This window comes from Sphaerodactylus townsendi, linkage group LG15, assembly GCF_021028975.2.
Source record: "Sphaerodactylus townsendi isolate TG3544 linkage group LG15, MPM_Stown_v2.3, whole genome shotgun sequence".
Lineage (NCBI taxonomy): Eukaryota > Metazoa > Chordata > Lepidosauria > Squamata > Sphaerodactylidae > Sphaerodactylus > Sphaerodactylus townsendi.
The window spans coordinates 37,003,415-37,030,904 of NC_059439.1; the positions used below are offsets into that span (position 1 = coordinate 37,003,415).

The 27,490-nt window shown below is 53.4% G+C and overlaps 5 protein-coding genes across 11 annotated transcripts in view; 2 read left to right on the forward strand and 3 right to left on the reverse strand.

Moving 5' to 3' along the window:
• Window positions 1-497: 497 nt before the first annotated feature.
• LOC125443959 (histone H2A type 2-C-like) lies at window positions 498-16,034 on the forward strand. The gene is made up of 3 exons (XM_048516376.1): window positions 498-930; window positions 15,549-15,552; window positions 16,023-16,034. The coding sequence occupies exon 1, from the start codon at window positions 540-542 to the stop codon at window positions 927-929; it is 390 nt and encodes a 129-aa protein (XP_048372333.1). The 5' UTR covers window positions 498-539; the 3' UTR covers window position 930; window positions 15,549-15,552; window positions 16,023-16,034.
• LOC125443963 (histone H4) lies at window positions 4,887-5,251 on the reverse strand. Its single transcript, XM_048516381.1, has one exon. The coding sequence runs from the start codon at window positions 5,228-5,230 to the stop codon at window positions 4,919-4,921; it is 312 nt and encodes a 103-aa protein (XP_048372338.1). The 5' UTR covers window positions 5,231-5,251; the 3' UTR covers window positions 4,887-4,918.
• LOC125443957 (histone H3) lies at window positions 5,533-5,988 on the forward strand. Its single transcript, XM_048516375.1, has one exon. The coding sequence runs from the start codon at window positions 5,549-5,551 to the stop codon at window positions 5,957-5,959; it is 411 nt and encodes a 136-aa protein (XP_048372332.1). The 5' UTR covers window positions 5,533-5,548; the 3' UTR covers window positions 5,960-5,988.
• Window positions 9,418-10,262, reverse strand: LOC125443954 (histone H1-like). Its single transcript, XM_048516370.1, has one exon. It carries the CDS (start codon window positions 10,201-10,203, stop codon window positions 9,511-9,513), a length of 693 nt encoding a protein of 230 aa, XP_048372327.1. The 5' UTR covers window positions 10,204-10,262; the 3' UTR covers window positions 9,418-9,510.
• The window catches only part of PER1 (period circadian regulator 1), a 41,500-nt gene continuing 28,378 nt past the window's right edge, over window positions 14,369-27,490 (reverse strand). For 4 of the 7 annotated variants that reach the window (XM_048516362.1, XM_048516365.1, XM_048516361.1 and 1 more), the window contains exons 13-23: window positions 27,340-27,471; window positions 26,683-26,791; window positions 26,242-26,395; window positions 25,418-25,548; window positions 24,778-24,978; window positions 22,474-22,722; window positions 21,369-22,102; window positions 19,438-19,618; window positions 18,219-18,411; window positions 16,995-17,145; window positions 14,369-15,112 (exon numbers count right to left, since the gene is read on the reverse strand). In XM_048516362.1, the coding sequence (XP_048372319.1) occupies window positions 14,903-15,112; window positions 16,995-17,145; window positions 18,219-18,411; window positions 19,438-19,618; window positions 21,369-22,102; window positions 22,474-22,722; window positions 24,778-24,978; window positions 25,418-25,548; window positions 26,242-26,395; window positions 26,683-26,791; window positions 27,340-27,471 (2,445 nt within the window). In that variant the 3' untranslated portion in view covers window positions 14,369-14,902. Of the gene's footprint in view, window positions 15,113-16,994; window positions 17,146-18,214; window positions 18,412-19,437; window positions 19,619-21,368; window positions 22,103-22,473; window positions 22,723-24,777; window positions 24,979-25,417; window positions 25,549-26,241; window positions 26,396-26,682; window positions 26,792-27,339; window positions 27,472-27,490 lie in introns of those variants that run through there. The other 3 variants (XM_048516364.1, XM_048516366.1, XM_048516368.1) reach the window with 3 other exon arrangements.

The window sequence follows — 27,490 nt, forward strand, 5'->3', positions numbered from 1 at the left end:
TCCTGGGAACCCATCCGGAAAGTTTGCAAGAGAAAGTTTCCCTGCAGAACTCAGATCACGCCCTCCCCCACCTTCCGTCCCCGCCAGTGACTCCGCCCACAGCCCCACCGCCAATTGGGTCGCAGCGACCCCAGAACGACGGAAAGATCAGAGGATGCCGCCTGGTTCCCAAACGTTGGCGCCTCCTGATTGGTCTATTAACATAATCCCCTCTTCCCCTTTTTTTTGTGTGAATGGGAATAAGGAAGGAGCATCGTCATTGGCTCGCCTCTCCTCCAATCACCGCTGCCGTAGAGGAACGCGGATTAAGACTCGCATCGTTCGCCATCCTGGAGGGTTTTGCCATTCTGTGGTGGCGGGAACGAACCCTCGCGCTCTGATTGGTCGCCGAGCTTCAGGGTCTGTCCTCGTCCAATCAGAAAGGAGTGTTCAGGAGCCGCGGGGAGACAATAAAAGCAGCCGGACGGAGAGCGCCGTCAGTGGTTACTTTGGTGTCTCTGCTGCAGTTACTTCCTATTCAGTGAGCCTCTAAGAGCATCATGTCCGGCCGCGGCAAGCAGGGCGGGAAGGCGCGGGCCAAGGCGAAGACGCGCTCCTCTCGGGCCGGGCTGCAGTTCCCGGTGGGCCGCGTGCACCGGCTGCTGCGCAAGGGCAACTACGCCGAGCGGGTGGGCGCCGGGGCGCCGGTCTACCTGGCCGCCGTGCTGGAGTACCTGACGGCCGAGATCCTCGAGCTGGCCGGCAACGCGGCCCGCGACAACAAGAAGACGCGCATCATCCCGCGCCACCTGCAGCTGGCCATCCGCAACGACGAGGAACTCAACAAACTGCTGGGCAAGGTCACCATCGCCCAGGGCGGCGTCCTGCCCAACATCCAGGCCGTCCTCCTGCCCAAGAAGACCGAGAGCCACAAGGCCAAAGGGAAGTGAGGCGCCCCCCCCCCCATTTGAAAACAAAAAGGCTCTTTTCAGAGCCACCCACCCCATCCTAAAAGAGCTTGTGACGCTGCTCAAGAGGCCACCTAACCTGGTGACGCCCCAAGCGGGCAACAGGGACGCTGGCCAATCTATGGCTACTCCCAAGTGCTCATGGACTATGATTCCCATCAGCCCCTGCTCACAGGGTCAATTGGCAGAACTGATGGGAACTGTAGTCCATGAACAAGTCTACTCTGCAGGAAAGGCCAGATCTGCATAGCAATTACCTTGGATTTGATCCATATAAGAGATGTGCGCTGTCAGTGTGTAGGCAGGTTGTAAGGTTTCTAGTATTAAGAGTTAGAAATAATATTAAGAAGTATTATTTTCACATTCTAGATGTACCTAGGCACACACATTTCTTTACAGAGTTTAGAGTTACTTTTTTGTCTTGAGTTTAGGCCTGCCAATATAAGTTATGTCTCTTTTAGCATATTTAAAAGAAGAAGAGTTTGGATTTATATCCCCCCTTTCTCTCCTGTAAGGAGACTCAAAGGGTTTTACAATCTCCTTGCCCTTGCTCCCTCACAACAAACACCCTGTGAGGTGGGTGGGGCTGAGACAGCTCGGAAGAACTGTGACTAGCCCAAGGTCACCCAGCTGGCGTGTGTGGGAGTGCACAGGCTAATCTGAATTCCCCAGATATAAGCCTCCACAGCTCAGGCGGCAGAGCGGAGAATAAAACCTGGTTCCTCCAGATTAGATACATGAGCTCTTAACCTCCTACGCCACTGCTGCTCCTTTGGTTCATTCTTTGGGTCCAAATGGAGGCCCCATTTGAATTATAGCTTGGCTTTGCAGATGGCCCACGCCTGAGATAAGGAAGAAACCGGATAAATCAGGGTAAAGGAATTTCGAGTGTCAGGCAAATCCCTTTGTTCACAATGATGGGATTCATGGGATTCATACAACTTATCAAGTAGGCAGGGGAAAGAGAAACACAACAACAGATAGCACCATTGGGCCCCAGGGATCAAAATAACAAAAGAGCCATAGTTGCGAAACTTGTTTTTGGAACTCACAGTAATAGAAACACGAAGCCCAGTCTCCCCAAGCAATAGGCAACAATTTCAATATCTATTCAGCCGCCCGTATGTCAGGATGCCCAGATGGGATGAGAACCAGAGAACATCTTTTGTTACTACAAGCTGCCATAAAAGAAACATTCAGAGATAAGCAAAACAAGTCCCAAGGATGGGGGAAATGGTGTGAAAACAATTAAACCATTAAAGTGCCAGGATGTCTGGGGGGAGGGGGGGGGTCCTTGATGGGCCCATGTTTGCCCTGCTACATAGCAACTAATGCCTGTGATGTGTGCTCTTGATTTCCTATAAGAGTTTTGCCTTTCTCTGTGTTCAGGGAGCTCATTTCCCACATTTGAAGGGACCCCAGCCTCTCGAAAATAAAAATATTACTTTTATAATATTTTTATGTGTGGTTATTTGCTGTAGCAGGTTGGTCTGAAGTAACAAATGGACTGACTGCAGGATGAAGAAGAGTTTGGATTTATATCCCCCTCCCCTTTCACTGCTGTAGCTGTAACCAAGGGAAAAGGATACCATGCAAACTCTCCTTTAAGAAGGCTTTCACGGCCGGATTCAACTGGTTCTGGTGGGTTTTCCAGGCTGTGTGGCCGTGGTCTGGTGGATTTTGTTCCTAACGTTTCGCCTGCATCTGTGGCTGGCATATTCAGAGGTGTATCACAGAGAAAAGTCTGTGGAACCAGACCACGGCCACACAGCCCGGAAAACCCACCAGAACCAGTCTCCTTTAAGATTTTATCCTTCACGATTTTTGTAGACACCCCCCTATATTCAATGGGGCTCACTCAAGTATTTCAGATGTGATAAGGATGGGGGGGGGGGGTCATTTTGAGCAGAACAGAACTGTATTATTACGGTCAAAGACCAGCCCTTAAAAGTTTCTACAACATTTCGTCAATAAAATGCCTATATACAAATCTGATGTACCTTCAGCTGTTACCCAAGCCATACAATAAAGTCATTTCGATCAAGGAGAAAAACCTGATGCATGAAGCATGCAGCGTACATCAAAGCAGATGCAGCCAGCAAACGTCTGGTGGGGGGGTGGGGAGTGCGTGGGAAGCCATCTTGCCCTCCTGGGCTCACTTCAATCACCAGGCAAATTTGACATTAATGATATTTTGGCTGTCCCTTACCTGGTTTAACATAGTAGCTGCAAAATTCCGTTGGGTCTTTTTTAGGCCCCATTTTGGCACTTTTCAATCAGCCAGTCTAATAGGAAGATTTCAAAAAATCCCAGGGCATGGGAGAGTATGTGTTAACAATTCAGGGGAAGTGTCACACATCCTTCCTATTGCCTTGTGAGCTCCATAAAGCGGAAAGGAAGTCTTCAATGCATCCACTGTTAGCTCATTATACAAATTCAATCAATCCTGATTCAGCTCTTGTAAGAATTTTACTGGAAGACCCAGTTTCCTTTATATCTCAGCAGGTAGCCTAATTTTGTATGTTGGCACATAATAAGCGTAGATCCATGTTAGGATAGAGAGCCATATTGCATGATGGTGACTGTAATAATTTTACAAGCTGATTATATTTTTGCGTGTAGGTTTTATACCATGGATTTCTGTACATGTGAATAATTTGAATAAATAAATGAATATGTATTGTCTTAAGGCTTTTCATCGACTGAAGATTGGGATTAGCGGTTGTATATTTTTTCTCGGTTTCTCTCCTGAGTTTGTGCATCTGTGGCTGGCATCTTCAGAGGATCTGATGGTCCATCAGATCAAGTCCATCAGATCCTCTGAAGATGCCAGCCACAGATGCAGGCGAAACGTCAGGAGAGAATGCTGCTAGAACACGGCCATACAGCCCGGAAACCACACAGCACCCCAATAAATGAATAAATAATGGCTGTAATAAAACTGATTAAACTGAGATTCACGAGCCAGAAAGGGAGCAACAGACCCTTCCAGCCCCCTCCCCCCAACAGACCCTTCCAGCCCCCCTTCAAATCCAGATTCAAACCGGCACAAAGACCCAACAGAGGAGCAAGATTCAGATCCGGACAAAAAGGGATTCTTTTTAACAATTCCCAAAGGGATGTGCAGTCAGTGGACTGACTGGGGCAGGATGAGCCTATTGCGCTGCTTTCTTCCTAAGACAGGAGGCCATTCCCCTGCAAAAGGATACAATCAAGACTCCTTTTAAGTCTTGTAAAGATTTTATCCTTCATGAATTTTTAAAACCCCCACAATATTCTTTTACAATCTTTTTCTGCCTGATTCTTCCTTCTCCTTCAACTTTGACTTTAATCTTATGTTTTCCTTTTTGCTATTCTCAATGGCTGATTAATGTCATACAATGCTTTCCAATATGCCATCCCCGCTCCATAGAGGAAGACTCAAGGGTCTACCGAGCGATTAGAGGCTTTGCCCCTGCAGTCCAGGGCAGCTGGATTCCATTCCGCACATTCTCCTCCACTGCCTATTTTACCAGAATCTAAGATCCAGCTTATTATCACAGGTTATTGACTCTATGAAAACCCATACAGAGCTAGATAAAGTAAATATGCTTTTAAAAACAACTGCAATGATTTTAACTGTTGTCTCACAGTGGCAAAGTTCCTGGCTGAAGCTTGCAAACTGAACTTATGATCAAATGTGAAGTTTTTACCTTATGGTTTTAACTGTATTTATACTATATGTTCCGTATGCCAATAGAGGCTTGTTGATATTGATTGAATGCTTTCCAATACTTTCAACCCCATGAACACGATTTCTAAATAAAATCTTCAGTGACTCAACATAATCAGCACACGTCCCCCTTGAACTGAGGCTACATTTTTGCTATTAGGTTCAACTAGCACAAGGAAATCAGCTTTTTCTTGGAGAAAGTGGGTGGCCCTGAAAAGGGCCTTTTGTGTGGGTGGGTGTTGGGAGGGCGCGGGGGGGCTCAGCCGCCGAATCCGTAGAGGGTGCGTCCCTGGCGCTTGAGAGCGTAAACGACGTCCATGGCGGTGACCGTCTTCCTCTTGGCGTGCTCCGTGTAGGTGACGGCGTCGCGGATGACGTTCTCGAGGAAGACCTTCAGCACCCCGCGGGTCTCCTCGTAGATCAAGCCCGAGATGCGCTTGACGCCCCCGCGGCGGGCCAGGCGGCGGATGGCCGGCTTGGTGATGCCCTGGATGTTGTCGCGGAGCACTTTGCGGTGCCTTTTGGCGCCCCCTTTCCCCAGCCCTTTGCCTCCCTTGCCGCGACCAGACATCTTCAACAATCTCTCTCCAACTTCTACAATTGAAAGACTGTCCCTTCCAAAGCGATTCTAGCGCTTATATAGAATGAAGTCCGACCAGAATGAAAACTGCAGTCATGGTCTACTGAGAAAGGTCCTTTCGAACGACAAGCCTATTGGAAGTGCTGCCGTTGCTATACAGCCAATCGCTGCAGAGCGTGGGAAATTCAAATTGCTCCAACGGCTGCTGGGCTATGTTCAGCCAATCAGGACGGGAGAAGTCGCCTATAAATACCCAGCCGCCCGACCGGCCTCGTTTGTTGCTGCAGCTCGTTGTTGTGTGCAGGCAGGATGGCTCGTACCAAGCAGACGGCGCGCAAGTCCACCGGCGGGAAGGCCCCTCGCAAGCAGCTGGCCACCAAGGCTGCCCGCAAGAGCGCTCCGGCCACGGGCGGGGTGAAGAAGCCCCATCGCTACCGGCCGGGCACCGTGGCCCTGCGCGAGATCCGGCGCTACCAGAAGTCCACGGAGCTGCTGATCCGCAAGCTGCCCTTCCAGCGCCTGGTGCGCGAGATCGCGCAGGACTTCAAGACCGACCTGCGCTTCCAGAGCTCGGCCGTCATGGCCCTGCAGGAGGCCAGCGAGGCCTACCTGGTCGGCCTCTTCGAGGACACCAACCTGTGCGCCATCCACGCCAAGCGCGTCACCATCATGCCCAAGGACATCCAGCTCGCCCGACGCATCCGCGGGGAGAGGGCTTAAGGCCACTGCAAAGACCGCTGCCAATCCAAAGACCCAAAGGCTCTTTTAAGAGCCACCCACATAAACACGAAACGGCTGAATCATGAACTCATAAGCTTTTACTTTTGTAGTATGTACGTTGAAAACTTACTCTAAAAGCAAATCAGTTTTTACTTAGGTTAATAGTCCAGCGCAAAAAGTTTTCCAAACAAGCCTTTATTGGCATATATGACAATACAGGTTACAAAAAAAAAAACAAATTGAAAAAAATCCCCAGATAGAATAATAATCTACAATTTACAAACTTCTGACAAAAACTTTGCCACTATAAGGCAACAATGAGAATCCTGACAATTTAAAAGCATGACTACTTTATCTGATTCAGTATAAACCATAGAGTCTATAGCTTGGGATAACAGGCTGGATCGGAGATCTTGGTATAATAAGCAGTTCAGGAGAATGGATGGGATGGAATCCAGCTGCCCTATGCTACAGGGACAGAACCTCTTATCGCTTGAAAGACCTTTAAGTCTTCCTCTATGTAGCGGAGATGGCATGATAATCTATAACTGACAATTAAACACAGTTATCCAGAGCTGTTTAAACAGACTGGATTAACATATGTCGGGAGTGCTTTGTGTGTTCCTGCATGGCAGGGGGTTGGACTGGATGACCCTTGGGGTCTCTTCCAACTCTAGGATTCTGTCCTTTAGGGTATATAATTTCTAGATAAACAGGGTCAGAAGTTGTTTAGCTGTTTGTTTGATAAAATTATGAAGAAAATACAGGGGGGAGGGGGAAAGGGAAAATGTATTATTTGAAAACTTATGAAGAAGAGTATTAATATAAAATGGAATATTCAAATGATACAATAATTTTTTTTACAAAAAATAAGTTATTTAGCAAGTATAAGACCTTTTGAGCATCTGATATCGGAGTGAGGTGGACCGACTGCTCTCATGGTGCAGGGAAAATAACCTGGTTCTTAATACTAACAAGACAAAAGAGCTTATAGTGGACTATAGAAGGAATAGTTCAGAAATTCAGCCCTTGACTATAAATGGAGATCAAGAAGAGCGGGTGGCTAGTTTTTAATTTCTGGGCGTTATGATTAAAGAGGACTTAACCTGGGGCATACAGATTGCCGCGGTGGTTAAGAAGGCCCAGCAAAGACTGTACTATCTGAGACTTTTAAGGAAGCAACAACTGGATGGAAAACTCCTGGTGTCCTTTTACCGCTGTGCTATAGAGAGTGTCTTAACCTACTGCATCTGTGTATGGTTCTCCAGTTGCACAGTGGCAGATAGGAAGGCGCTCCAAAGGGTGATCACTACTGCACAAAGGATTATCGGCTGCCCTCTCTCCTCCTTGGAAGAACTCTATAATTCCCAAAGCCTAAAAAAAGCCCAAAATATTCTGAAGGACCCGTCTCATCCAGCACACTCTCTTTTTGAACTGTTACCATCCGGTAGATGATACAGGTCTATCAAAACTAGGACAAAGAGGCTTAGAGACAGCTTCTCCTCTAGAGCTGTGGCTATGCTAAACTCCGCGGCTTCATGTTGATGTGTTTGGGGCTGTGTAGGGATGGGTGGAGGAAGGGGGAAGTGAGGATGATGTATGAGTCTGAAATTGTATGAGTATGATGTATTGTATGAAATTGTATGAGTATGATGTATGAGTCTGGAATTGTGTGCATCGAGGAATGCTGCTGTAAATTTCGTTGTGCGTGCACAATGACAATAAATGCTTATCCTGATATCCTGTCACAGTTTAAGAGAAGAGCAATGGCATATTTTCCCCCTAATTCCCTCATGTTTCATGCAATGGAAGAGGGGGAGTGGGCTAAAGTTTCCAGTTGATTTAAGTAACAGAGTCTCTTTGTTGACTCTATTTTTAAAAATCTACCATATAGCAGCTCTGAGAGCAGAACATTAAACCTAGCCGCTGATATGGCTCTCCTAAGACTAGGGTTCAGCATTATGCATACTGTATATTTAATTTATACACCGCCCTCCCCCCCCCCAAAGACTCAGGGCCCTGCACAACCACATAACAACATCAATAAACCTAACATTGTAGAACAACCATCAGTAAACAGGGTCAATAAACATAACATCATAAATTATAACATCATACAACAACCATCAATAAATATGGGGTAATAAATAGGATCATAACATGATAAACATATAATTTGCTATGCATCCCTGTCTAAAAGGTATCCAAGAGCTAAGGGGTGAATTATGTTTTGAATGCCGCTGGAAATAGATTTTGAGATTCTGTTTCTAGTCATCTTTTCCCCCTCAAACTATTATAGGTTTCAAAAAGGGACAACATACCCAAAGATTCACGAGAAATGCCAATTTCCTCAATTTGGTTTGTAATTAATGGGAGCAGAGCATAAATACTGAAAAGATTAAGTGTTTAAAGGTTGCAAATATAAATATAACAGGATCAATTCATTTAAAAGGTCTGTAAAAACTTTTAAAATGGGGATTGGGGGGGGCAATAAAATTGCTAACTATGAGATCATTACGCCTGTTTAGTAATACAGACTGTTTAGTAATACTGAATCTGGCAGCATGTGTAAGTTATGTCCCTTACTTGTAAGCAGCAAGGAAATGTAACATTGTTTTGTGTGACCAGGAAATGTGCACAGTAGTGATTAAATAAATCCAGTATGTGTAGCTGTTACATTAAAGCTATCCTTTGAACTAAGCAAATTCTCCCTTCCTGGACTCCCCAATTTGGAAAGGGTTTTTTTTTTTCACTCCAGCAGAAATATGGACATGTTGAATCCTTGGCCCAGCAATTATTGCATTGTTCTAGAGAGATTTCAGATCTAAGTTTATGAACCTTACCCCCTTATTCCAAACTGATCTCCCTGATTTATTTAGACTATTCTATTTGTTACATAACCCAGATCCCTCTTTCTGTGATGGCTGCAGATTATCTTTTGGAAATATTACACACACACACTCTATGTTGTTTATTTTGTGCATTTTACGCTTATTGCTCAAATACAGGAGAGCAGGCGGACAGAAGACCCTTCATTCCTATGGAGGAATGGCAAAATAAGTTTTAATTATATTTGTAACTTTCTAACCCTGCATTTATAAATAATTTGGAATTTGGCTCCTTATGAATTGTTTTACTGGTTGTTAACCCTAAATAAACTAAGCTGTTATTCTTATACCTATAGTATCCATATACATACACGTTTCTGCTACTGTTATGCCACTAAAAGGCTTACTCTAACTTACACCACCAGAAACCTAACATGACTTCATGTTATCTCTTAAGCTTGGCGATCGCTGTCCATGGTGGAGAAGGGAATTGATCCCAGTCCTAACCCACCCGTCACCAGTGCAGAAATCCCCACGTTCCTGCCCTACACGTGTGTTGGGGACCCTCCCAGATCATAGGCCATCCCAAACTTAAGAGGGGATCACTTGGTGAAGGATCCACGAGTGGACATTCAGCTCTTTCCGGGAAGCGGTGGGTGGCTCTTAAAAGAGCCTTTGGGGAGAGGGGGTGTGTGGTCGGGAGGGCGCGCGCTCGCTCGCTCCCTACTTCCTCTTGGGCGCCGCCTTCTTGGGCTTGGCCGTCTTGGCCTTGGGCGTCCTAGGCTTAGCTTTGGCGCTCTTGGCTTTGGCGGGGCTCCGGGCGGCCTTCTTGGGCTTGGCCACCTTCTTGGGGCTCTTGGCCGCCGCCTTCTTGGCGGCCGCCCCGGCAGGCTTCTTGGCCACCTTCTTGACGGGCTTCTTGGCGGCCGCGCCGGCGGGCTTCTTAACCTTCTTGGCGGCGCTGCTGGCCGGCTTCTTGGCGGCGGAGGAGGGCTTCTTGGTCCTGGCCGCGGCGCCAGCGGGCTTCTTCCGGGCAGAGACGGAGGCGGCCCCCTTCTCCTTGGCCCCGCCGCCGCCGCCGCCCTGCTGCTTCTTGTTGAGCTTGAAGGAGCCGGAGGCGCCGGTGCCCTTGGTCTGCAGGAGGGTGCCCTTGGTGACCAGGCTCTTCAGGCCCAGCTTGATGCGGCTGTTGTTCTTCTCCACGTCGTAGCCGGCGGCCGCCAGGGACTTCTTCAGCGCGGCCAGCGAGACGCCGCTGCGCTCCTTGGAGGCCGACACCGCCTGGGTCAGCAGCTCCGTCACGCTCGGGCCCGACGGCTTCCGCGCCGCCTTCGCGGCCACCTTCTTGGGCTTCTTCGCCGGCGCCTTGGCGGGCTGCAGCGCAGCGGCGGGCGCGGCCGGCACCTCCTCGGTCATCGTCCTGCGGTCCTGAAGTCCCCTCGCGACGGCAGCAGCGGCAGCAGCTCTTTCTTCTCTCGAGGGCAAGCGCCGAATGAGCGCCTCGCAGGCAGCCGCCGGGTATTTATAGGGGCGGAGCTGCGCTCTGATTGGTGCGTTCCCCGCACCTCTCTCCGCGGCCCGGAGCTGTCCCCCCTGGGCCGGTGCAACTTTGTGTTTCTTGCTCGGCACAAAACAACCGATTACTCGGAAGCCTCGCGGCGGATCGGCCCCAGACCCGGCGGGATCCGAGAGGAGACGGTCCGGGCCCGGTGGCCTCGTTTGCACGGCCGGGAGAGGCGACATCGCTTTGCAAACGGGGCGGGAAAGCAGCGTCCGCCGGCTCCGGCCGCCTCTCCGGTTGCAAACTTTTGCTTTTGGGTGAAAATTGCACCGGGCCCGCCCCCGCGGGGGCCGGGGCAGCTGCCGGTTCCGAAAGGCCAGAGGGTCTGCTCCTGGACCGTGGAGGAAGGGGGGGATTCGGGCCGGTCCCTTCGCCGCAGTCGCTTCTTGAAGCGGGTCAAGTAACACATCCGAGAAGGAGCTCGGGACGGAGCTGGCAGAAGGCGGCCTGACTCGGCGGCCCCCAGGACCAGAGCGGCAGCGGGGCGCGGGGGGGCTGGAGCCGCTTTAAATGACCTGATTCTGCTGAGCAGTGACAATTGCACCTGGCTGCTTACAAAAACTGCCCCCCCCCCCCTTCACTGTTGCTGTTTCTGCCTCCCTCTGGGAGCTGCCAAGTGCAAGGTGTTGGGAAGGCTTTCTGGGGCAGCCAGCCTTGGGAAGATGCCCGTTCATTCACCTCGTTTTAAAAACTATATTGAAGTAAACTATATCACCTGGCTGTTTACAAAAACTGCCCCCCCCCCCCCCCCCCCCACTTTGCTGTGTATCTCCTTCCGGGAGCTGTGAAGGTGATTGGACTGCATCATGGAGCAGCAGTGGCGTAGGAGGTTCAGAGCTCATGTATCTGATCTGGAGGAACCGGGTTTGATCCTCTGCTCTGCCGCCTGAGCTGTGGAGGCTCATCTGGGGAATTCAGAGTAGCCTGTGCACTCCCACACACGCCAGCTGGGTGACCTTGGGCTAGTCACAGCTTCTCGGAGCTCTCTCAGCCCCACCTACCTCCCAGGGTGTTTGTTGTGAGGGGGGAAGGGCAAGGAGATTGTCAGCCCCTTTGAGTCTCCTGCAGGAGAGAAAGGGGGGATATAAATCCAAACTCTTCTTCATAGAGTTGGAGGTGACCTTAAGGGCCATCCAGTCCAACCCCCTGCCATTCAGGAACACACAATCAAAGCACTCCTGACATATGTTCATCCAGCCTCTCTTTAAAAACCTCCAAAGGAGACTCCACCACACTCCTCTGAGGCGGTTCATTCCACCCTCCAGCAGCCCTGACTGTGAGGAAGTTTTTCCTGCTGTTTAGGTGGAATCTCTTTCCCTTGACCTTGAACCCATGACTCCTGGTTTATATATTTGAAGGGATGTCATGTTGAAGGTGGGGCAAGCTTGTTTCCTGCTGCTCCAGAGACTAGGAACAGGAGTCATGGGTTCGAGGGGAAGGGGAAGAGATTCCACCTAAACAGGGGGGGGGGGGCAGGGAAGGGCTGTCTGACAGTTAAATTCACTGCCTCGGGGAGTGGTGGAGTCTCATTCGTTGGAGGTTTTTCAAGAGAGGCTGGGTGGCCATCTGTCGGGAGTGCTTAGATTGTGTGTTCCTGCATGGCAGGGGGTTGGACTGGATGGCCTTTGGGGGTCTCTTCCAGCTCTCGGATTCTAACTTAGTTGCATTATTTATGGGGTTAACGTGGGAAGGTGGATCAGCCTCACTTGTGTGTGAACAGGCACTGTGGTCATTGTGCTACATCTCTTGGTCTCACCCTGAGGCAGAAGCCTGTTGCTATGAACTAGTGAAGAAGAATTTGTGAGCGTGTCTGTGAAGGAGCACGAGTGGCATCGGGTCCCACACCTGTATGTAGCATGCCCTCATCACAGACCCCCTGAGGGAGACCACCACTTAGCCCAGGGAGGGAAAGGGGGTAGTGACACTTTGGACAGTGTGGCATAGCGGTTGGAGTGTGAGACTCGAATCTGGGGGTGCTCAGGTTTGAAATCCCCACTCTGCCGTGTAAAGCTCACTGGGCCAATCACACACTCTTCGCCTGACCTACCTCACAAGGCTGTTGTGATAAAATAGATAAGGACGTAAGCTATTTTGAGCCCCCATGAGGAAGAAAGACAAAGTATAAACAAAGTAAAGAAGGGGGGGAGCTCACTGGGTGACCTTGGCCCAGTCACACACTCTTTGCCTGACCTACCTCACAAGGCTGTTGTGATAAAATAGATAAGGACGTAAGCTGTTTTGGGGCCCCATGAGGAAGAAAGACAAAGTATAAACCAAGTAAAGAAGGGGAGGGGAGAAGGCCCTCGGCCAGTGGTGGAGAGTTTTCCTACAGTATGAAGATCCTGTTAATTATGGCTGAGATTCGTGGGAGTAAAGGGGACAAACTGAGCCCCGGCGTAGTCTTGAGCCTCCACAGCTCAAGTGGCAGAGCTGCAAATCAAACCCGGTTCTCCAGATTGGTGTGCACCTGCTCTGAACCATTACACCATACTACACTTGGATGCAGTGGTGGGATCCAAAAATTTTAGTAACAGGTTCCCATGGGGGTGGGATTCAAACTGTGGCGAAGCGCCAATGGGGCTGGGCAGGGCACGACGGGGGCGTGGCCGGGCATTCCTGGGCGGGGCTGTGGCAAGGACGCAGCCGCTGCGGCGGTCCTTGGGCGGAAAACGAATGCACACAGGCACAGGGTGCCACGCACGCAGGTGAACCTCCTGCTAGACTGCTTCCAGTTCTGCGCGCTACTGCTGAGAGGAGGGGCATAACTAAGGCCAAAATCACGTGGCAAAATCACCCATTAGTCACCCCCTCTCGGCACACACAAATAATTAGTAACCTACTCTTGGGAACCTGTGAGAACCTGCTGGATATCACCTCTGCTTGGATGAGAGAGTCCAAAATTGGTCCACAAAGGCAGACAAGGGCAAACCATCTTGAACACCCTACAGGGCCACCCACCCTACATCGTCTGTGACTTCACAGCCCTTTCCACCCCCCACCAGGAGCAGAGAGGCAGGCAAAGGCAGTGGAAAGCAAAATTCTACGTAACCCACACTGTGCACCCACCACCACTGGGAGACGGGGGCTATGTGTCCTCCCGCCTGGTCGAAGCCGGCAATTCTCCCACCTAGAGTCTCCAAGATGGGGCGGCTTGGGCTGTTGCCCTGCCCCTGCGGAGAAGAAAAGGCACCTTTGCACCAGCTTTCTCTCCCGTTCTGCAATGTTAGTGGGGGCTCTTTGCCACCGCTCTCCTCCAAGCAGATTCTTTTCAAAGCAGGGTCCCCGACGTGGCCCCTGTGGCTGTCTTGGTGGTCGCCGGCACTTTTCCTGGCACCCAAGTGAGGTCAGAAATTGGGTGGGGCCGCTGGGATATCTGCCCAGCAGTGGTGGAGTGGCTGCGTGGATTAAAATAACAGATGCTGCCGCCCCCAAGGCCTTGCCTTTTTTCTCTCTCTCTCTCTCACTCCTCTTTTGTACAGTGTATTTTTAACCCTCTTCTCCCTTGCACCGGCCTTTCTGTGTGCGGTTGTCTCCAGCTCCTGCCCCCACCGCAGTATCAGGATTCCAAAGGTGCCCACCGGCTAAAAAAAGGCTGGGCCCCCTATTCTAAAGGAAGGTTTTGTGCAGATGCAAGGATGTGTTTTTCAGAACCAAGGAAAGCAGAAACTTGCAGATTTCCCCAGTGCAAAGGCATAAGAAGAATATAAGATACATGCAACACGGCTGTCTTGTAATAAATTGTTGCATGAATTTGATTTAAAGGGGAGATATATATGTGTTATGGAGATATAATAGTTTGATAAATCTATTAGCCAACCATTTGGCATACTTTACAAGTAACTGATAGGTAATATAAATTGCTTGAGCCAGCGCCTATATGCCACGAGTGTTTGTGTATCTTATATTGTTTTGAACGTAGCACATTCATTTCATAAGAAGAAAGAACTCATAGGTTTGTGGTGAAGGGGGTGGGGGGGGGAAGTTCGCGAAGCTAAGAGAAAAAGGATTTGGGCTTTCCAGTTTTGTTTTGTTTTCTTTCATTTTTTTATTATAAGTGCCACAAACAAGCCCGTCAAGAGCTCGCTCACAGATCAGTAAAAAAAAAAGAGAAAGTCTCTTTAACAAAAACAAAAAAATACACAACAGACAGACAATTCTGCAAAAAAAATAAATTACAGTCGGTCCCCTCCCCTCCCTCCTTCCCACCCGGCTTTACAGGAGGTCTGTGAAGAAATCCTCAGTAAGGCAGCATAAGGATAGGGCGGCTGGTCCAACGGCAAAGGGCAGAAGGGCCTGTCCACAGCCCAGGAGCCGCGGCCGTCCCAGGCCAGGCCCGAGTGCAACGTCCCAACTGGCCGTCCGTGGTCTCTCCTGCATACCACGCAGCCGGCCGCATGTCTGCAAGCCCGCCGGCCACTTCTTTCCGGCCAGGCAACAGCTGTGTGAGGCCCAGCCTCCAGGCCTTGCCCACCGCGTGGCAGCGTCCTCAGTCCAGAGCAAGCAGACGTGGCTGCCGGCTTGCAGGGAGAAGTTTGTGGTTTGGCACCTTGGTGCTTAGCCCGAGTTCTCTGCCGGCGCCTCTCGCCCGGCTTCCTCTTCCTCCATGGCCGTTTCCTGGGACAAAGAGGGAAGGCAGCTGTGCCCACTGTTGCCCTCCTCCATGGGCACCGGCTCCAGCAGGCTGTTCAGGTCCATGTCGTGGATTTCGACGTCGTAGGGCGGAGCGACTTTGGAGACGGCGCTGCTGCCGCACTCCACGCAGGCCTGGGGGGGTCAGAGAGAGGAGAGGAGACATATTGAGCGGGTCCGTTATTGCCTTCGAATTGGGCGCCAGCATTTTGCGCCACTGGGATCTCACTCGGGTCTCTCAAGCCAGCCTCCTCCGATGGGTGCAACCCGGACAACCAGGATCTCCCGTTGGATAGATTATTTAGTGAGACTATGTATTGTCGAAGGCTTTCACGGCCGGAATCACTGGGGTGCTGTGTGGTTCCCGGGCTGTATGGCCGTGTTCTAGCAGCATTCTCTCCTGACGTTTTGCCTGCATCTGTGGCTAGCATCTTCAGAGGATCTGATAGTAGGAATGGAAAGCAAGTGGAGTATATATACTGTGAGGTCAAAAGGTGAGGCCCTCTGAATAGAGTAGCCTGGTATGTGAGTCACAAAGAAGACTGTAGCCTGGGAGTAACAATGAAGATAGCAAGGTCAATAGGTGAATGCATCTGAGTAGAAGCAACCAAGGAAACAAAGACCAGGATACTTCTACTCAGATGCATTCACCTATTGACCTTGCTATCTTCATTGTTACTCCCAGGCTACAGACTTCTTTGTGACTCACATACCAGGCTACTCTATTCAGAGGGCCTCACCTTTTGACCTCACAGTATATATACTCCACTTGCTTTCCATTCCTACTATCAGATCCTCTGAAGATGCCAGCCACAGATGCAGGCGAAACGTCAGGAGAGAATGCTGCTAGAACACGGCCATACAGCCCGGAAACCACACAGCACCCAATCTAGTGAGACTATCCCGTCCCGTCCAGCTCAGTTTTGCCAGATCTCGTAAAGCTGGGCGGAGTCAGTCCTGGTTCATCCTTTGGTGGGAGATCCCCTAAGACAGGGGCGGCCAACCTACGGCGCTCCAGATGTTCATGGACTACAATTCCCATCAGCCCCTGCCAGCAGACCCACCACCACAGAGTTGGCATCATTCGATCTCGCTCCTCTTTCCCAGCATTTTTTTGTTTTTTAACCGCCCCTCCTCTCCCCTGCAGCTGGGACTTCCTCTCTCTTTGGCCCTACCTCCGGAAGCCATATTGGGGGTGCGCCCGCCACTCGTTATCAGCATCCCAGAGCTCTCCACCAGCTCAAAAGGTGCGGGGGGCCCGGGCTCTGAGAGTGTGGCGAGGCAGGTTTTGCAGTTCGGAGAGGACTAACCTGGATAGCTTTAAAAGGGGCTTGGACAGATTTATGGAGGAGAAGTCGATTTATGGCTACCAATCTTGATCCTCCTTGATCTGAGATTGCAAATGCCTTAGCAGACCAGGTGCTCGGGAGCAACAACCACAGAAGGCCCTTGCTTTCACCTCCTGCATGTGAGCTCCTGAAGGCACCTGGTGGGCCACTGCAAGTAGCAGAGAGCTGGACTAGATGGACTCTGGTCTGATCCAGCTGGCTCTTTCTTATGTTATTAAGGCCCTTGCTTTCACCTCCTGCATGGGAGCTCCCAAAGGCACCTGGTGGGCCACTGCGAGTAGCAGAGTGCTGGACTAGATGGACTCTGGTCTGATCCAGCAGGCTCTTTCTTATGTTCTTAAGGCCATTGCTTTCACATCCTGCACGTGAGCTCCCAAAGGCACCTGGTGGGCCACTGCGAGTAGCAAAGTGCTGGACTAGATGGACTCTGGTCTGATCCAGCAGGCTCTTTCTTATGTTCTTAAGGCCATTGCTTTCACCTCCTGCATGTGAGCTCCCAAAGGCACCTGGTGGGCCACTGCGAGTAGCAGAGCGCTGGACTAGATGGACTCTGGTCTGATCCAGCTGGCTTGTTCTTATGTTCTTATGTTCTTATGACTAGGCTGCTGCTGGCAACAGTTCTTAAATTGCGTTCCCGCCCCCTTCCCTCCTAAGAGTCGCCCCCTCACCGTGATGTTGATGGCTTTGGGCAGGACCCCCTTCTGCACCCACGAGTGCACCTCGGCCAGCTCCTTCTTCTGCTCCTCCGTGAACCGGGGCTGCCGTTTCTGCATCTGCTTCAGCTTCTCCCGGTCCTCCTGCAGCACCGTCTCCAGGTCTCTGCAAAGGGACAGAGGGGCCGCGGGGTCAGGAACAGGCTCCAAGGGAACCGCTGTGATTACAAAAACGAGGACCCCCCTCGCTGGGTCAGAGAAGGCGGTAGACATTTCTGTGCGAAGGAGGGGCAGCGGTGGCCTAGTGGTTAAGAGCAGGGGCACTCAATCTGGAGGGACCGGATTTGACTCCCCGCTCTGCCACTTGAGCTGTGGAGGCTTATCTGGGGAACTAGCTGGTGCGCTCTTTCCCGCGACCCATCACACTCTCTCCTCGACAAGACGAGGCTCTTGCGTTCCGGAGCACACCACTGGCGAGGGGACAGTGTCTCCTGTGTGTGTGTCTGTGTGTGATGCAGGGGTAGGTCTGTAAAACTGCCCTAACCCATGTCCTGTTTCCCTCCCCCTCCCGCAGCACCCAGAATTCCTCCAGATAAGAGAATCTTCACCACCAGACATACTCCCAGCTGCCTGTTCCAGGACGTGGATGAGCGGTAAGGAATGGGGGAGGAAGCAAGATAAAGGTTGGAGGGTTGGTCTGGAAGGAGGGGGTCTTTTTCTCCTGGCTGCGAGGTCAATTGCCAGGGGTGAGCAGCAGTGGCGTAGTGGTTAAGAGCAGGTGCATTCTAATCTGGAGGAACCGGGTTTGACTCCCTGCTCTGCGGGGAGCTGTGGAGCTTATCTGGGGAACTAGATTGAGCTGTGGATTATCTGGGGAACTAGATTGAGCTGTGGAGGCTTATCTGGGGAACCAGATGAGCTTGTGCACTCCAACACATGCCAGCTGGGTGACCCTGGGCTAGTCACCGTTCTTTGGAGCTCTCTCAGCCCCACCCACCTCTCAGGGTGTTTGTTGTGGAGGGAAGGGAAAGGAGATTGTCAGCCGCTGGAGAGAAAGGGGGGGATATAAATCCAAACTCTTCTTCCAAACCCCCAACCCTCAGGTGGGAGTCAGGGATTCGGGGTCCAGAGGGTGCACAGATCGCAGGGACGGCGTGCAGCAGAGGAGCCGCAAGGTGGCCCGAAGGGGGATATTTCCATCAGTGTGGGAGGGGTTTCCACTGGGCCGGTCCTCCTCACCTGGAAGGCAGCTGGTAGGTCATCATGACCTTGTCGTCGGTGTTGGCCATCAACAGCCAGATGGGGTCCTGCAGGACGTACTTCATGAAGTGCTCGTTGTCCTCCGCCTCAGCCCGCTTCTTGCCCCGCAGGTCGTTCTCCGAGGAGTCGACGCTGCCAAAGTACTTGCTGGTGTTGCTGCTCTTGCTGCTGGCTGGAGAGGCCGGAGGGAAAGGAGAGAAGCAATTGAGACCCCGTGGAGAACCAGGAAGAACGAGCAGCAGCTCAGCTCAAAGTGCACAGGGGAAAGAAAAGTCGGGGGAATCTCTGGCAAAAATAGGGAGGGGGGGGTTCAAGCAAGGTACAGTTCTACTATTCAGCTGAGCATTAACCGGTCCTTTTAATAAAGGGTATACCCATTGCAGATGCAGATAAAACATGGTGTAGAATCAGGGGTCTGCAACCTGTGGCTCTCCAGATGTTCATGGACTACAAATCCCATCAGCCTGTCAGCACGGCCAATTGGCCATGCTGACAGGGGCTGATGGGAGTTGTAGTCCATGAACATCTGGAGAGCCCATAGGTTGCAGTCCCCTGGTAGTGGTTAAGAGCAGGTGCAGTCTAATCTGGGGAACCGGGTTTGATTCCCCGCTCTGCCACTTGAGCTGTGGAGGATTGTCTAGCGAACCAGATTAGCTTGTGCACTCCAACACACGCCAGCTGGGTGACCTTGGGCTAGTCACAGTTCTTCCGAGCTCTCTCAGCCCCACCCACCTCACAGGGTGTTTGTTGTGAGGGGGGAAGGGCAAGGAGATTGTCAGCCCCTTTGGGGTCTCCTTAAAGGACAGAAAGGGGGGGATTATCAATCCAAACTCTTTCTTTTCTTCTAAGAGGAAAAACTGCCAGACCAAAAACTACCAGACCAATCAGCCCAGAAAATCCACAATGGCTGACCAGGAAAGCCTTCGTCGAGGCACACACAGTGTTCCTTGGATCCTTTTTGGGCGGCCCTTCGCTCCCTAAGGAAGCTGGCATATGCTGTGCTTGCTGCAAAGAGCCATTCCTGGGGCTAGTGGCAAACAGGGCAGGGAACGGGAAGTGACTCCGCCGCCCCCCACTTGGTGCCCCTGTGGCACGGATCCCACTCCGCCTTGCAAAACCCCCATTCACACACAGTGAGCCGGGCAATACACCCCGCTCGGCTTCCCACTCTGAGATGAACGCAGAGCGGCTGACTTACTCGTGCCGCTGGCTAACGTGCTGCCCCCGTTGGATCCGGAGCCCATGGAGCCCGAGGCTGCTGAGCCGCTGCCGGAGGCCGCCGAGCCAGTGCCGGAGCGCGAGTCCTCCTGCAGCAGCAGGTCCAGGAGGTCACTGGAGCTGGACAGGGCGTCGTTGTTGGAGGAGTCGTGCGCTTCTACCTGCAATGAGATGGAGGGTGGGGGGAAGGCTGTGATTGGCAGATCCAGACAGGGGGATTATGGGAGGGGACAAACCCCGACTTCGATGCTTCTGACCAGCCAGAAGGCAGGACCGGCATTCCTCCCAGGTAGAAACAGAAGGGGGGAGGTCTTCTGAGGGAGGGGGCACGTTAACCCTTGCCCATCCAGAGTGTGAGTTGCCTGCTGCCCAAAGCTAGTACCACTCTGCTCCCGTTCCAGGACATCCTTTCTGTGCGATCTCTTCCTCTCTTACAGTAGTTTCTTGCCCCCCCCAAACCTTCCCAGAATGACTTCAAAATGTCCAGCCTCACAATTCTGGCAGACTCGAGCAATCCCAGGGCACGAGAGGATTGATTTCCCAAAGCTCTTGCCACGCCGTGGTTTGCTACATGGAGGGAATCGACGGCAATGCACCTTCTTTTATTCCTTCCTTTCAACACCCTATGCCGGCACAGGTGTCCAACTCGCGGCCCTCCAGATGTTCATGAACTACAACTCCCATCAGCCCTTGCCAGTAGAGCCAATGCTCATGTTGGGAGGGACTGATGGGAATTGTAGTTGATGAACATCTGGAGGGCCACGAGTTGGACACCCCTGTCAGAACATGTGTAGATGAACAAAATCTAAATGACAGCTGGACCCTCCTTCTAGCAGGTGCCGTGTGCAGATTAGTACCGAGGGCACAGCTTGTACCATGTGCAAAACCTGATAAGGCAAGGGCACCTGATTGGTACTACTTTTGTATATAGTTAGCACAGACAGCAGAGTGAGGTGTGCCTGAAAACACCTGTGGGCTGGCGAAGCACTTTGCCAGTAGATAGCAATAAACAGAACTGAACTGGTGACTGTGTGTCTATCAGTTCTTGTCTACGTTGCGTCCTGCAAGGTGGTCTACTCCGAGTAAATCTGCTGCTTCAACAACCCCTGCGTGACGGGTTTGCCATGTGTCTGTCAGGCCTGGCTCCTGCCCAGGCCTGGACATTAACCGGCTGGTGCCAAGGTCAACGGGCCGTTCTGCTTCAGTCGCGGTGCTCGTAACTAGTGAAAAACGCATTCCTCATTCCTCCCCGAGGTCGGATGAGTCTATCGCTGCCCTTCTAATCCTCTCTATTGTGGGAACAGGTGGGAGGGGGGAGCCTGCAGAAGCGGGGAAGTTTGGAGATGCGAGCTGCAGCCCGAGCCCCCAGCTGTGGCTTCCCACAGCTAAGGTCCCGACACAGTTCAATAAAGCTCATTGCATACTTATTGCTATTTTTAGGGAGGAGTTTGGTCGCTCCCTTCTTTTTGGGGTGGTTTTAAAGGGATTGGGTTGCAGGACGCCATTTTTATTGTTACTGTTTTTGACCGCCGTTTACGTGGTTTTTAATGGTTTTAATGAATTTTAGTATATATGGTCACTATTGTGACCCTTGTTATATATTGTATATAGATGATGTCTATAAATTTAAATAATAAATAAAGCAAGCAAGCAAGCTCTGGAACCCTTTGAGTCTCAATTACGGGCTGGAGCAATAGATCCTTGCAATGTTGGCCGTGGTTTTAGGACGTTTCCCGTCACCACTAGCAGGCACCCAATGACAAGCTGCTCCGTAGCCAAAGACAGAAGGAACGCCGAGGGGGGGGGGATCTGCCGCCGGGTCTACGCACCTCCCCAATCCACAACGGAGCCCTCCCACAACGCACAGGGGAAGGACGTGCTCTCCCCCTCGGGCAGACAGGCGGGACTTACCATGCACGTTTCTTTCTGAGCGCCCAGTTCGCTCGCCAGGCCCGGCCCGTTGGCGATGCCGGTCCAGTCGCTGGCGGTCCTGGCGGGCGCCGCTTGGCTGGCGCTGGCGGCTTCCGGCCGGTCGCAGGCCTTGGGCATCTCTTCCATCTGCAGCAAGTTGAGCTGCAGGGGGGAGCTGCAGCGCGACTCGAAGAGGGGCGACTTGGCCCGCTCGGGCTGGCTCATGGAATGCGGGGTGGAGGAGCGCGACGGCGCCTGGGCGCCCGCTTCGGGCGTGGGCACGGGCATGCTGCCCAGCTGGGGGCCGAAGGGGAAGACGGGTCCGCCGGGAAAGTAAGACTGGGGCATCGGGCAGTTCATCTGGGGGAACATGTAGTTCGGGAGGACGAGGGCGACCATGGGGGTGACCAGAGGTGCGGGGAACTGGGCAGCCGGGAGCGCATTCGGGGAAGGCTCAGTGCCGGAGGGGGGGGCAGGGCGAGGGGGGAAGACGGGGATGGGATAGGTGGGCATGACGGCTGGGTATGGCATAGTGGGCAGGCTGGCCTGGGAGTTGGCCGAGGGGTGCCAGGAGGGGGTGGGGTGGGCTCCCGGAGTCTGCCGCGGGGCGGTTGAGTTCTGTGGGGAGCTGGTGCTGTCGGACGACTTGTTCTGCTTGATACGCTTGGCTTTCGACTTCCGGCTCCGGCCGCGGCAGCCGGGACCACGGGCCCCTTGGCGTGGACCTTTGTGCCCTGAGGAAACAGGAAGGAAAGGTGGTGAGAAGAAGATTTTGGATTTGTGCCCCGACTTTCTCTCCTGTAGGGAGACTCAAGGTGGCTGACAAGCTCCTTTCCCTTCCTCTCCCCACAACAGACACCTTGTGAGGTAGGTGGGGTTGAGAGAGTTCTGAGAGAACTGGGACTGGCCCAGGGTCACCCAGCTGGAATGTGGGAGAGTGGAAACACATCTGGTTCACCAGGTAAGCCTCTGCTACTCAGAACCAAACCCGGTCCTCCAGATTAGAATCCACCTGCTCTTAACCACTATGCCACGCTGGCTGAGGGACGCCCCTTCTCTTCCGCCACGGCCCCCATCGCTCCGCTACGGTCCGCCCCCGGCTTACCTTGCTCGGCACGGGGTCCCGCCTGGCGCAGCTCCTGCCAGCTGATCCCCGAGGGGGAGTTGAAGACGTGCAGCTGGCTGAGGTCCTTGAAGCGGGTGAGGAAGGCCTGCTCTTCCTCCTGGGTGTGGACGGAGAGCACTTCCTTGGTCAGCCCCACTCTGCGGTACTGCTGCTCCCGGTCTGGGGTGACGCTGGGGGCCGGGGCCGGAGGGGTGGCGCTGGGGGCGGCCTCTTCCATCATCACGATGTCTGGAGAGAGGGGAGAGGAAAAGAAAGGAAGTGGTTAGCTCACCTGTCACCATGTCCTGATGGACACAATCTCCAGCATTCGACAGGTCTAATTCCAGCCTCGATTTAGAAGGGGCATACAGAGAGAAGAAGAGGAGTTTCGATTTATACCCCCCCCTTTCTCTCCTGTAAGGAGACTCAAAGGGGCTGACAATCTCCTTGCCCTCCCCCCCCCACAACAAACACCCTGTGTGGTGGGTGGGGCTGAGAGAGCTCCGAAGAACTGTGGCTAGCCCAAGGTCACCCAGCTGCTGTGGGTTGGCGTGCACAAGCTAATCTGGTTCACCAGATCAGCCTCCGCCACTCAGGTGGAGTGGGGAATCAAACCCAGTTCTGCAGATTAGAGTGCACCCGCTCTTAACCACTACACCCACGCTGGCCAGGGGAGGTAAACCTGTGTGGGCCAGGAAAGCCCTGGGTGAAAACTCTCAAATGAGAAGGACAGCTTAAAGCCCCACCGGACGCAACCCCCCCCCCCCCAGTTAAAAACAGCAGAGTGCAAACTGAGTCCTCAAGGGAGAGTTCTGACTGACAGTCGCAGAGAGAAGGAACGCCAGCAAACTGGGGCAGCTGGAGGCCGAGGCCCACGCGGAGCAGAGCTCCTGGGTCTGAGCTGCTGCATAACGCAGAAGCCGGAGAGGGCTGTTCTTTGAAGAGAAGAGGTAGGAAGGGGGGAAGAAAGAGCTGCAGGGAAATTTGTCTGACCCCCTTTTCCTGGATGCTCCCTGACTAGCTTGCAAGAAGACAGCGGGGAGGACAAGGTGGGTTGCGGGCTACTTCCCTGAAAAGCTGGGCAGGCTCCAACCGTGTGTTTCAAAAAAGGTTTCGAAACAAAGAAGTTAAGAGGGCGGCGGAGCCGGAACATAGCACCGAAAGGAGACTCGAGTTCGGCAGCCCAAGTAGAATCACAGAATCCTAGAGCAAGAAGGGGGACCCTAAAGGCCATCAAGTCCGACTCCTGCTCAAGGCAGGGTCCAGCCTGGCGAGTGTGTGTCCAGCCACTGCTTGACGGCTGGGGAGGAGGTGGGGTGTTTGCATTAGATGTCCCTTCACGAGAGGGCTTTCGGGTTCCCGGCCATGAAAAGGAGGGCTGGTGAAGAACGGAATAATAAAAGAGCACGTGGCCAGCTCAAGGCGTGGCAGGCGGGCACCGAGAGCCGACCTAGCCCTACTGATAGCCCTGGCACCATCCAGCTGCACATGAGCAGAGGACCATTTATATACTAATGACTGGGATTGGCTGCCTCTGGAACTTGGCATACTGATAAGAACTGCCATGTAAACGAAGAAGAAGAAGAGGAAGAAGAAGAAGAAGAAGAGTTGGATTTATATCCCCCTTTCTCTCCTCTAAGGAGACTCAAAGGGGCTGACAATCTCCCTTCCCTCCCCCCCACAACAAACACCCTGTGAGGTGGGTGGGGCTGAGAGTTCTGAGAGAACTGTGACTCGCCCAAGGTCACCCTCCCTTTGCACCTCTGACCAGACAGATGCTGCAGGAAGACCCCAAGCGCAGCAAGGTGACAATACCCAAAAGCTACCCTGGCCTCAGAAACTAAGAAGGATCATCCTTCGTTAGTACTTGGATGGGAGACCACCGCAGCCACGCAAGAGTGGCCACGCAGAGCCAGGCGAGGAGCAAACTGAACACCTCTTGCCTTGAAAGCCCTGTCGGAACGCCATGAGCCAGCTACAGCTCCGTGGCACGTTCCCCCGCTACCCTGCCTTTGAGCAAAGAGATGCCCGCAGCCAGCGGGGGCATCAGGGGGTTGTGTGTTCCAAGAGCTACTCGTGTGTCATGGGTTGAAGGATCTCTGTTCATACCACCAACTGGGGAAGCAAAAGAGCAAAGCCCCCGCACCTTGTGGTGGCCGTGAGGGGTGAAGCGGTTAGCGGCCTCTCCTCCAGACTCCCCTCCCCACCCATCACCCCGCCACGCTACGCTTCACGAGCATGCCCCTCCCGCCACGTCCCCCTCCTGGTAATTTCCCAGAAGAATATGATCGCCACCTCCCATACCCGACTCAGGGGGCTTCTTGTCTCCGACGTGGACAATGGTACTGCTGAAGCTACACTGACTGGTCACAGAGACCACGCTCTCGGCTTTGCTAGGCAAGGCCAACGGCGTGAGCGGGCCTCCGACCACGGCAGCTGCTGCCGTCCCAGGCTCTTCCCTCTCGGGCTGGCTCTCCAAGGTCTGCAGCATTTCCTCCGGCACATCTGTTCAAAGAGACAACAGTGTGTTAGCATCGGGGCCGAGGGGGGGAGCAAATCAGGAACGCAAACGTCCACGGGGGGCCTCAAGAGCGCCGACCGGCAAGAATGGGCATCAAGAGGCGGCGGCCAGGCCCGGGCGAGGAGCCGGCCTGGCGGAAGCGTCAAAAGAGCCAGTCCGGCAGACCGCCGGCATCAAGAGCATTCGCAGCGAGGAGGGGGAGATCCGGGGCTGCCCGTGTTGCGAGGGAACAGCCCCTCTCCGCCTCCTCCCTACAACAGCCAGATTCCGGACGGGAGAGCGAGCAAGGAGAAGCGAGGCCGAGCAACGAATGTGGGTCGCTGCGTTTGGAGGCAAGGTGGGGCAGAAACGAAGCCCTGAGGAGGGAAACGGGGACACCGGGCTGCCGGGGGCGGGGCCAAAGCGGGAAGGAAGGGAAGTCACCTTTGCTGAGGCCGGTCCTTTCCTCGCCCGCCGCCTTCTGCTTGTCGTCGTCCGAATTGGAGGACGTTGTGTAGGAGGAGGAGCCGCACTTGCGCTTCACCCGGCTCGGGATGTTGCAGCTCTCGAGGTACCTGTCGGGAGGAGGAAGCGGGGAAATTAAGGAAAGGGCCCGGCGTTTCGAAGCGTTCCCCCGCCCCTTCTGCGGCACGGCTGACGCTGCTCGTTCAAATTCGCTAGAAAGCTATCGCTGCTGTCTCAAAAGAATAGGTGGAGGTGTTATGCGTGGAAGCTCGAGAGTACCTGACCTGGGAGGACCGGGCTCTCCCAATCTTGTCAGATCCGGGAAGTTAGGCAGGGTTCACGCCTAACTTGGATGGGAGACCACCGTTGGCGGTTCAGGGTTGGCAGGAAGAGGCAGGAAATGGCCACACCACTTCTGAACGTCTTCCGACTAGGGAACCCTACGGGGTAACCATACGTTGGCCACGACCTGATGGCACTTTCCTCTACACCACCACCGCTGCCAAGTAGGACCACGTGACAGAGCCCGCAACCAATCAGGATTTAACATGAAACATGGGAGGAAAATTGAGGGGGGGGGGGAAATGTCTGGATAATGCTCCCCTGGCCAACACAGCACCACACAGTTTCCTTTCTCACGTTTCGCCTCTCGAAAGGAGAGGGGGGAAATGGAAAGCAAACGCCTGACTGTCTTTTCCCAGAAGCCAATGCAACTTCCTGTTTCGTGGCTCCCCTTCCTGCCTTTCCAGCTGCCCCCTAACCAAGAGAGAGAGTCGCCGGGGAATTCTCCTCCCAAGACCCACCTGATTATTCCGTCCAGGCAGTTGATCTGCTGGTAGGAGTAATTGGAGGGTTCCTTCCTGACGGATTCCTCGGAAGTGGCCACGTTCCCAGGTCTGTCAAGCACCCTCAGGGTCTTCACTGGCTGCACACTGCGACCGGCTGGCGCTTCAAGAGCTGAGAAGGAACCGGGGGAGAGGGGGGGTTACAACTGGGCCAAACCCACCCCAGTCACACGAACACACGCGCAGCTGCGTTATGACGACCCGGATCGTCTGCAGCAGAGTGGGAATTCGAACCCAGGTCTCCTAAAGATAACAGCCCAACACTCTGAACCACCACCGCAGCAGCCTCAGAGCAAGACCTCGGCGGGGACGTAGCGAAACGAGGGGCACCCGGCAGCCCTTGGGGCGTGGGACTGGGGGGTCGGAGGGGAGGTGAACCACAGACCCTCCCCACCTCACCTGCTCGGGCTTGCCTGGCGGCCGGCGGCCTGACTCGGGACTCGATGAAGACCTTCTGGCCTTGGTTCTTCACCATGTGCACGTCTTTGCAGATCTCCTGAAAGGTCATCTGAGGTCAAGAAGGGAGACCGGTCAGAGCCGCCGCCCACGGAACCCCAAGCCCCACCCTCCGAGAGAGCGCCACTCTGGAAGCACTTCCTGATATAGGTTTCCCTTCCCCTAAACCCCCCCCCCAGATCTCTCTAGGAAAGGAACATCCAAAAGACAAAGGTGCGTAGCCAGCACAAAACGTGAGGCTAGGCCAGTGGGGGCGAACCTATGGCACTCCAGATGTTCATGGACTGCAATTCCCAATTGGCCGTGCTGGCAGGGGCTGATGGGAATTGTAGTCCATGAACATCTGGAGTGCCATAGGTTCACTACCATGGGGCTAGGGCCTATGACCATGGTGGCGAACCCTTGGCACTCCAGATGTTCATGGACTACAATTCCCATCAGCCCCTGTCTGGCCTATGACACACGGCCCACTCCCTTCCCACCGGTTGCATCGACCGCTGCTACTCCACAGCTTCGCTTCCTGTATCCCCACAACGCCACCCCTGCGAGGCGGCTCTTAAGAGACTGGCTTCCCATTTGGCGAACCCCCCCTGCGCTCACCGGCCGCACGGCCTGCGCCTCCTCGTTGGGGATGCCGTTGCTGTCGCTGGAGGAGGCGATGCTCAGGAACTGCTCGTGGGAGGCGTTGCTGCCGATGCTGCACAGCCCCATGGTCCCACTGTTGTGCACCGGCTGCAAGGGGGGGGAGGAC

What these genes read in the sequence shown, in the direction of transcription:
- LOC125443959 (XM_048516376.1), top strand. Translation starts at nt 540, where the DNA reads ATGTCCGGCCGCGGCAAGCAGGGCGGGAAGGCGCGGGCCAAGGCGAAG.
- LOC125443963 (XM_048516381.1), bottom strand. Translation starts at nt 5,230, where the DNA reads ATGTCTGGTCGCGGCAAGGGAGGCAAAGGGCTGGGGAAAGGGGGCGCC.
- LOC125443957 (XM_048516375.1), top strand. Translation starts at nt 5,549, where the DNA reads ATGGCTCGTACCAAGCAGACGGCGCGCAAGTCCACCGGCGGGAAGGCC.
- LOC125443954 (XM_048516370.1), bottom strand. Translation starts at nt 10,203, where the DNA reads ATGACCGAGGAGGTGCCGGCCGCGCCCGCCGCTGCGCTGCAGCCCGCC.